Genomic DNA, 10,000 nt, shown 5'->3' with positions numbered 1-10,000 from the left:
GGTCGGTGCCTTGATGAAGATGATCTTGTAGTGCTTCTGTTTGGTGTAGGTCGGCAGTACCACCTTCTGGTGGATCTCTTCCTTCTCTTCGGGCGCAACGTGCACGTACACGTGCTTGTGCACTTCCTCCTTGATCACTGGCTGCTGTACGTAGTGGACTTTCGGGGCCTCATGGTGGTGATGGTGGCCCAGCTGCGCGTGCTGGTGCACATTGGAGAAGTACTCGATCTGAGGTTCGACGTGATGATGTACCTGCTGCTGTACAACATGTTGCTGTTCCTGGTGCTGTTGCTGCTGTTGCTGATAGTGATAATGTCCTCCACTGGAACTACCAATCGACACTTGCTGTACCGTGGGGAACTCGGGTTGGCGGGCCAAGGAAGCACCCTGGAAGGTGGACTGCGCCTGCGACGAATGGCTCGTGGTGTGTGGGGCAAAGTATTCCACGTGAGTGTTTAAATGTTCCTGAGTGTGCAGTTCCGGTTCGTCGCAGTCGTCGATCGAGTGCGCCGAAGAAGAAGCCCCGAGTGATCCCAGTGATCCGAAAGATCCGGACGATCCTGACGATCCGGCAGAAGATCCGGCAGAAAACACTAAACTCGCACTAGAGGATGCCGATCCGGCTCCACCACTAGAACCATGGGGCGTGTAGTAGTTATAGCCTTCTGGCCGTGCACCGACCAGTGCTAGTACGCACGCACCAACAAACCACACTACAATGCACTTCATTGTGTTCGCTCGTGCCACGATGGCTTTCTCGTATTCACCACAAAACACTCTCTATAGCAAGCGGCTAGCACTCTGGCTACCGGATAGTTCGACGGTGATCGCACTACCGCGAATCGAACGAATCCGAACGTTAACAGCGTCGTACACCAATGGGAACACCTTGGGTACTGTCTCCAAAATGGTACAAATGCTCCAGTTTTATACTTTCGAATCGAATTCGCCTTTCGTCCTCTGGCCGTCGGCCAGTCTTCCAGTTCCAGTTGTCCTCTCGAACGAACGAATTCGTGGAGGCCCACGGCTGCGACAGAGTAGCGAGGAGCTGGCGAGGACGGAGAGATTATCGCCGAACGCCAAGCCCTGGGACTCGGCCCCCGTTGGACTTGTTTCGCCGACATCGATGACGGCGTCCCTCCGCATACACACTCATACAAACGATCGAACACTCACTCAGGTGCGTCCAATTTTGTTTTCTTCATCTCTCCATCATTCGGAAGGACAACAACTGGACCACTGGGCTGCCGTGTGGACGCAGCAGCAACGAAGCATTGCATAACATAGCCCCGTCGGTGGTATCACACGGCGATCACTGACGGCTCCAAAAACCAAACCAACGAAAATCGAGCAAAAGCAATATCAGTGGACAAGGGTCTCCCGCTCCTTCGCTCAGGGAGCCAGGCTGGGACCGTTGGGACTGGGGTGCTCCTGCGAGGGGAACGCGAACTGAATGCGAACACTAGGCGAAGCGATTCGTACGCAGTGTACGCATTGTAACGTGGGCCGGCACGGGCTAGTGACCACAATTGGATTCCGGTTTCAGTGAGTCGATCGGCATCGATCGCAAAAAGCACAATCCGAAGAATGTCTGCGTGAGCGAAAGGTGCGAACACGTGGTGGAGCAAGGGATTGCGAGGGAATTACTTTTTATTTTTGTTTTTTCCCTTTTAGCCCTTAGCTTCGGCCCAATCATCTTATCACCCCCGGAGACCGGCATCTTCGCTGTTGAGCGACCCGCAGCCGCCGACCTTCTGAAGCTTCGATTGAGTAACTCACGTATGCAGGATGGATTAAGGGCTTAAGGAGGTTCACTGATGCAGGTGACACGCATATATGTTCCATTAAAATGATTTACTAATTCCACGAGCGAGCACGATTGCCTCACCGCAACATCATCCAGTTGAAAAATCGAACCGGTACTGCCAATTTGACAGGTGGATTGTCGTTTGACTTATCTCGCCAACTAGATTTATACATCTCCACCAAAACACTGCGCTGTGTTTTAGAGGAGATGAATAGGGTGTTTCATAAAATATTCCAAGGATTTTTCTTCCAAGACAGGTATGAGGCATTGGCATTGGCAAACGAGAAGTTGTCTAATAACTGTCTAACAAAGTTGTCAAACTATCTACTGTAGATAGAGGTTTCTAAAAAGTTGTTGCAAAAGTTTTTGATTGCATGATTTTGCATTAAGGGGAGGGGGCTTCGGTAATGTCTGGCCAAAAAAAGGATCATTTTTGACGATTTTTTGTGACGTACTCATTGAACTTTATTCTTTCAAATGAATGGCATATTAAACTACATCTATTGAAGAATATTGTTTCTTCTCTTTTGGGAAAGGTTTATAAAAACTTCATCCTTAGCATCAAATTTAGGCAGTCGTGTCTTCGAAAAGATACTTTTCCCGGAGCCCATCGTAGCTGCGTGATGGGTCATCAGAAAAATACAAATCTATATTCGTTTGATAGATTATAAGTTTATCAAGGTAGCGCCGTCGAAATTTTGTAGAATCTTCTATTTTTCGATTTTTAACAGATTTTTGAAGTTGAAAAATCGATCACATTATGATCAAACCGGGTTCGTCGCTTAAACGGGCAAGTCTTTTGTTTCGGACAGAAAACGGTTTGACGATTTGTTTGCAGTAAACTATCTACCTATAAATGTTTTTGAAAATGCCATAATAAATCGCAATTTTAAATGCATATTTGGTCGTATTTTGCGGGCGTTTTATTAAAAGCTTTATCCAACAATGATGCTTTTTACAATTTTCCCAAAAAGATTCGAGTTTTACATAATTATAAAAAAGTATCAACAATTTTTGTGAAAACTCATGGGGGCTACTTGCAAAATAATGTAAAGATTATGTTTTCGAAATTTCAAATTGATCGGTACAGTCGTTTTTATGCTACGATGGGCACCGTCTTTGAAAACGTTGGTTTTAGGAAACGCGCGTCAAAGTAACGAGCTGCATAGAGCCTTGTATGAAACGCAGATTTTCAAAAATCTATAACTTCTAGAAACATTGTACACAATGTTCTTGAAAGGATCAACATTCAGGGAAAAATGTTAAAAATATGTGTCACTCAAAAAAAGAAATACCGAAGCCTCCCTTTAAAGGAAAAAACATGATGGTTTTGAACTGAAACAAAAGATTTATGCATATTTTTTCCAGAAACACCCTGTAGGTGATCTTCCTTCCAACAATCCCCTCTTCGCCTTCTCATATGCTTAATTGGAAAGGAGTTTACTTTCTTCCTCACCGTCTACGGACGTGACGTAATTACGTGAAGCCTTTCGTTCCAGAGGACTCAGAACGATTGTGTAACGGACTGCGCAGAGGCTGGCTTTCTCCCGAAGCACATTTAGCCTTGACGAATCACGGTGCGGCCATATGATTGGCCATGGTTTGGCAAGAAACACACGCGAAAGCGGAATCCAGAGGCTCGACTTACTTGAAATGGTAGTTTCGCCGGAATGCTTTTAAGGAGCCAACAAGCAGCAACCGTTGGGGATATTTGTGTCTAGCGTTCCATCGGTAGACAAAAGTCTCGCAATATCTCGTCTCGAATACAAGAAAAATCCTTGAAACAAAAGGTGCACCTAACAGACCACAGCTCTGCCCTAGAGAGGCAGGGTGTACACCGAGGGGTGTAGTTCCCTTTCGCGCCCGGTTCGTGGTGACCTTCCCTCGGGCGCGTTTACGTCGTCAACGAGTGCGGCGAAGAAAAACCGCTAGCAGAAGAAGGAAGGCTTGGCTGGTACCGACGAACACGGGTCGTGTCGGGACGGCACGCGCGTAAGCAGCCCCCCAAAATGACCAATTAATTGCGGCTGATTCGGGGTTGTCGCACTTGAACCCTGCCTTTCGCCAGGTCAAAGAGCTGTCATTAGCGCCAACCCGGGTTCGATGAGGTGCCAAGTAGTCCAAATCACACCTTGAGCCAATGAATCGATTTTTACGGATTTTCGCGTAATTTTGTTGCATTCTTGACCACCCACAATCCCAGCAGTCAGTGACGATGGTAATCTGAGCTGCTGCGAAGGTCTCGGCCCGGCCGTCGCCCCGTCAATTCACGTGACGCAATGCCGCCGGGTGGTTTCGACGCATCTCCGAACTCCGAGAGCGTGCTAACGAACGGCGGGCGCTCCAAGAATAGCGTAACCTCATTCTCGCGTAGTGCGATGTGTTGCGTTACGTGTTCCGGTGTCGTTCGGCCTGGCGGCCTGTTGATGCTGCTCGCTCGCAGGTTGCGATTGTCTCAGATTGTCTCACATTTCCTTCACCCACCGTGCCCGTTGTCATCGCGCTGAAACAGGTACCAGGCGCATTGGCGTGGCCAATGGTTTTTACGGGGCCATGGCGGCACTGTTGGAGCATTTTTCGCCCCCCCCCCCCCGCCCAACTCCCACTGGTCGCTGACTGCTGAGGTGTGATGTGAATGCCGGGTTTAGCGCCATCATATCGGAGGTCGACTAGGAGCATGGGTTGTTGCGAAATGATTGTAACGATCGGTCGGATGGTCGCTCGGTCGGTCGGTGATCATCATTCCGCTGTCGCTGGTGTCCTGAATCGCGAGCAGAAGCCGTAAAAATTTGTCAGCTTAATACCACATCCGTTATTACGCCTGATCTCCGTGTTAGCGTCGCTTCTCATTACTCCACCTCCCTGCCCTACGACATTTTCTGCCGCAACGTGCCAGGATACGATACAAATTATACCATTCGAGCACGGCGCTTTGTTGGCGATCGTAATGGTCCAATTCTGATCACCGCTTGATCGATGGGTGATGAAGAGTCATTGCACATGCTCAGCGAAGCCGAAAAGTGGCAAGACCCGGGGGCGCGTCTTCAAAGACATCACGCCGAATGCGGTGGGGGGGGGCCCATGGCAGTCCGGCGTGAAATGAAAAGATCATCCAATATGTAGGTTATGGTTTCCCGTTCTTGATGCGGCAGCGCCACAGTTGCATGGCCTGTCCGTCATGTCACCGTTCCGTTCAAGGGGGGGGGGGGGGGGAGAGGAAGTGCCGAATCGGCCGGCCATGGCCGGAACGAGGACGATGCATTTTCCGCACCCAATTTACGCCGCGCACTCGCGCTCACGTACTCCGACGGCGCTCGACTTGACATTTCGGACCGGCCGGATCGTGTCATGCACCGCGTGCACCGCGCTCATCCGCGATGGTCCCGGTCACGGACCGCAGTTAGCGACGTGCAGGCTGCACACATTTGGCCGAGTCCTCTAGGCCTCCCAGGCGGAGATTGGGATGAATCAAATTGAGCGGAAATAAAAGATTGTCAACGGTGCCTCAACTGTGCCGCGGTTGGCGCATGATCGTAGGTCCCTCGTAGAACCTGCCGTGCGTTCTGGTGACGCGTCCAAGTCGAGCAGTGCCCTGTCCCTTCCGATACTTCCCCCCTTGATCGCTCCCTCGCTTGCTCGAGCAGCTGACAGTTGAATGCATCAGTGAAAGGAACGAAGATACACGCCAGTTGTTGGACGCATCCTGACAGCTGTGCCTTCGATGCTGTAGCCAAGTAGCTGCTGCTGCTGCTGCTGTCTGTGAGAGCCACAGGAGAAGGGCCACGGAACAATTCACGGTGGCCACCGTACATTACGTAACATCTCGCGTACCAGCGAGCGCCGTGCACTGGCCGAATCAGCAGAAATCGAAAGTACGGAGCGGACGATCTCCCGGTTCCGAAAGTCCCGAAAGTCCCCACGCGTAGACCGAGCGACTCGGTTACGGACATCATTTGCACCTCCTTGCTGCCGGCATCTTCTTATCCGCTTTCGATTCCGATCTCGTCGGCCGGCCCGGCACTGCACTTTCGAGCGCAGCGTTGCACTGTCGTCGTGTTGTGTGCGCTGTAATCGCCGGTGCGTTAATGGGACAGCATAAGCCATGCCATGGCAGGCAGGATAGGCGAAAGGGGGGCGAACCGAGGAGAAGAGCATTAATTTATTGCGAATTCATACTCATGCTTTTTGCTCGTTGGAATCGATTCAACGGTGTTGTCAGCGGGAATAATTGTATTGTTATTTATGAGCCAGACAGTTTAATTTGAATTGTGATGCCGGGAGGGAAGCCGAGGTTCTTGCCAAACGCACCAACAACGTGGATTATACGTGGCACAGATCGAACAAACGAAACCGGTATTAAGAGTGCCGTTCACGAGCGACAATCTTTATGCTACGATGCATCAATTGTCACAGGGAGAGAGAGAGAGAGAGAGAGACAGGGTACATAGAACCAAGAGTAGTTGCCTGCGTGTACCGAACAATCACTGACCGCCTGGTGTCAAGGACGAATGGTTGCAATCCCAAAAAGGAGATCCGGAATAATGCACTCGATGAACATTATGCACCTGGGTGAGCACTGGGGTATTGCACGATCCAATTTCCCACCGGATGAGCTGCACACAAAGAGTGCATTCTGCCGACAAGTCGTGCGATGTCAACAACTCTCGGTTGACCGGCTGGCGGAGCGGATCGTGGCACGCGCACTGACCCACCATGGCAAACGAATACGAAATCGTGAGAGATGAAAGCGCGACACAAATGGAAATGGAAGGCAGCATTTTAAAAGCAAAAGGCGTTTCGGTGGGCCAGCTCCTCTGGAGTGACATTGATTCACTGCGTACTTTGCATTATTGCCGGTGCCGCGTACTCTCACCATTTGCATCGTTTGCCACGGAGCACTGCAAATGAATTCGTGGAGAGGATCTAAAGAAGGTTGACGGATGGATTTATATTAACAGCTTCTTAACGGTAAGGGAGGGTTTAATGCTACTTAGCAAGGCAGGAATGGCGCGGGCATGGGCGCAAAAGAGAGCAAGAGTGAGATGTTAAAGGTTAATATTGACCTGTCAGTGCGAGGGAAGATGGTTGTGACCTCAAAAGATGGAGTACGGTTCAACTTGGCCAAACATTGCGGATAGGAAGCAAATAAAGACATTCTGTGCTGGCTGACAGCAACCGCAACCCTCTTAAGGGGAATCAAGGTTTCGTGGTGAAAGATGGGATAAAGTCATGGAATCGGTCACGATGATCGCCACATTGTTCGATCGTAACAACAATTACGCCGTGTGTAATGGTGATCCCAGATAAAAATCAATAAATAGACGGATTTATGTACGTTTTTTCATGTTACCTGTTCCGGTTCAACGGTATAGCCAATGCAAAGCAAAGTAACAGAGTCGGTGTAGAAGTTTCGAGCACTTTCGCAGTCAAATCTGTGAAACAAAGCTTAATACCACTTTGCTGAACAATAGTTTCACATTACATAAAACATCGCTACGTATGTCTGTCAACGGCTCACAGGCTGAAGACGATCGTCGGCTACCGAAGAACCGGTCTCAGGGGCAGTGAGGTGAAATGATACAGAATCCCCTACTGTGCGCATATCACGCGCTAAGTAGCGAGCAGTGACGAATGACTAATGACTGCCGCGATCACCGGTGTCTCGCAGATGCACGGCGGTGCGATTGCGCTATTATGCGATCATTTAGGAGTCGCTGAGAGAGAGAGAGAGAGGGAGAGCTCTCTACTTCTTGCCAGACATATACTTGGGGCAGGGCACATGATACCTTTAGCGTTTAGGAACGCGATCGCAGAACACTGGCTGCATTAGGGCGATTTAGATCTATCGAAGGATAGGGTTCTCCTTAAGAATATTCCCAGCAGTGCGCGCGTGTGAGTGAGAGAGAGAGAAAGAGAGAGAGAATGAGAGGCAACGATGGGGCAGCCACAAATTAGTGGAGCTGGGACCGCACCGCGCACCACAGAGTAGTAATCGACGTATTTATAGAATCTCCAAAACTTATGCAATCGGAAATGTATACCGGTGCCGGTATACGATATTTTTAGCGTCCAATGCAGACAGCGGCCAGGCCAGGCCTGTGTCCCGGGGTGTGTCAGATCGTATCGGACAACGGGACGGATCGCGTGGATTCCCGTGGACATCGCGAGCGAGATCACGCGCACGAAATTTGCATCCGAAACCAATCGTTGCCGGCGAAACAATGGGAAACTGGGAGGAATGTCATCGATCCATCGTGGTCTGCTTAGTTCGATCGATCCGGTTGCCCCTATTTTCATAATTCCTCCACGATCAGCTCGAGATGAATGGTGATTGATGGAATAACGCTATAATCATGCGTTACACCACCTTTCCTCCCTCGAAGGTATCCGGGTCGATGCCGGGTGAGAGGTGCCCCGAATCCAGCAGATCCGGGGGGGATTAAATGCGGCCAGCAAGCGTGCATGTCCGATTAATCACACCGTCTAATCGACGCGAAAGCAAAGTTCCAGTGGACACAAATATTTGGCAGGATTTTTCAACCCAACAACTAATGATCATCGTACGTACCAGGGTACGATCGTGTGCGCCTTCAAAAGCGAGGCATCGCTTATGTAAGGGGCCAGGCACCAGAAGCCCGAGCCGTTGGATTATTGAAGTCTCATGGTGGCTACAATCTTGACTGGAATTAGCCTCACGTGGTGAGCGCAGTAGCACTTTCACTCCCTGTCGGGCACGCGTCAATGGGGCAATGATTGTGCAAATTCGTGAAATTAATCGTGATTGAATTAAGAACCATCTCCATCCGACTTCCAATCACAAACAGCCGTTGTTTTGCCTAACTAATCTCCCTCTACTTCGAATAAAAAAAAACCCCGACGAGGCGTTCATATCACGCAACGCATGCTGGATCAACTCGAACACTCGACGGTGTACGACCAGCAACAACCAGCAGCAGCAGCATGCAAGAGGAAGTGAAGCAAGCAGCAAGAAAAGCGAAAGAAAACAAAACAAACGTCGCGATCGCGACCTGGCGACGGCGACGCAATGAAACTGTCACGCAGAGAGTTAGGAAACAAGCCGCAGCTAGCCTGCCTGCCTGCCAGCCAGTCAGCCAGCCAACCAGTCAGCCAGCCAGTGTGACGTTTCGTGGGGTCCTAAAAATAGAACTTTATTAAGTATACACTATTGGCCCCCTCAAGCTCCCTTGGCACACCACCTCTTGGCCATGCGGTGCAAAATGAGAAAGGGAGGCTACCGAGGGATCCGCAAGACGACCCCCTACACCGGTGCCGAGGCGATTCCTGCGCGAGGCGAAACATGATTCTTGATTCCTTCGTTGTCGTCGTCGTCATCGTCATCGTCGTCGGTGAGTGGCCTGAGTGTATTGATTAGCGTGTCCTGCTGGCACTGCTATCGTCTGATCGATTATATTGTCGAGATCGAGCGAGCTCCCCAAGGATGAGTGGCTAATGACTGCGCTCTCTCTCTCTCTCTCTCGCGATTTCTTGCTCTCTATCATGCAAACACATTTCTCTCGTGTTTTCTAAATTTTCTCACCATTCCCTTACGATTAGTGCAAATAATTTTTCTCACCATGTTTTCCTCACCAGGCACCGGTCACGAACGGCTCGCTCGGTGGTGGGTGATGATCAGTTCTCGGTGGTCGTTCTACTGCGGCGGTGTGGCGCGCGTGCGATCGTATTCATTCTAGCAGCCAGGGGGCGGCGAAGGGTTCCGGGCCCATCGCACAGCACAAACCATTAGCTCCAGAATTAATTGTGAGTTTTAACGACAAGCCAACAGGCTGTTTAGTGAGCGAAATCGTTGTTTCGTACGAAAAGGAAAAGGTGTGATCGTCCCCGATCGTGTCGGAGAGGTGTTAGTTAACCAAAGTCCGGCAATGTCCGTCCGGTGGTTGGCTAGAGATAATTTTACTTTAGTGCCCGAAATCCGCAAAAATATCCTCGAAAAACGTCCGCGACCGTGCGCCTCCATGCGTAATGCGTAACCGAACGCGCAAAAGGCTCCGGACGGTGCTGGTAGAGCGAGGTGAAGTGCACCGGGTGTGTGATGGTTGGAAAAAAGTGGTTGAGAATTAACACCTTTCACGGTGCGGTAATTGGTGCAGCCACAGTAGTACCCCCCGTTCGTAGCGAATATTTTCGTTAGTGAGTGCGTAACATTCGCGTGTG

General features: G+C 50.2%; 2 protein-coding genes across 3 annotated transcripts in view; one reads left to right on the top strand and one right to left on the bottom strand.

Annotated features, from left to right (window-relative positions):
• LOC126571956 (uncharacterized) overlaps positions 1-729 on the bottom strand; it is a 1,422-nt gene extending 693 nt beyond the window's left edge. Inside the window, exon 1 of the mRNA XM_050230873.1 lies at positions 1-729. This exon is cut by the window's left edge and continues 693 nt beyond it. Within this exon, the coding sequence (XP_050086830.1) occupies positions 1-729 (729 nt within the window).
• Positions 730-9,447: 8,718 nt separating this feature from the next.
• Positions 9,448-10,000, top strand: part of LOC126570523 (uncharacterized) — a 14,503-nt gene continuing 13,950 nt past the window's right edge. For both annotated transcript variants that reach the window (XM_050228327.1, XM_050228326.1), the window contains exon 1: positions 9,448-9,586. The gene's annotated coding sequence lies outside the window, so the exon portion shown is untranslated. The remainder of the gene's footprint in view (positions 9,587-10,000) is intronic.

The sequence above is a fragment of the Anopheles aquasalis genome, chromosome 2 (genome assembly GCF_943734665.1).
Source record: "Anopheles aquasalis chromosome 2, idAnoAquaMG_Q_19, whole genome shotgun sequence".
Classification (NCBI taxonomy): domain Eukaryota; kingdom Metazoa; phylum Arthropoda; class Insecta; order Diptera; family Culicidae; genus Anopheles; species Anopheles aquasalis.
This window is presented reverse-complemented; position numbering and strand designations above follow the sequence as displayed.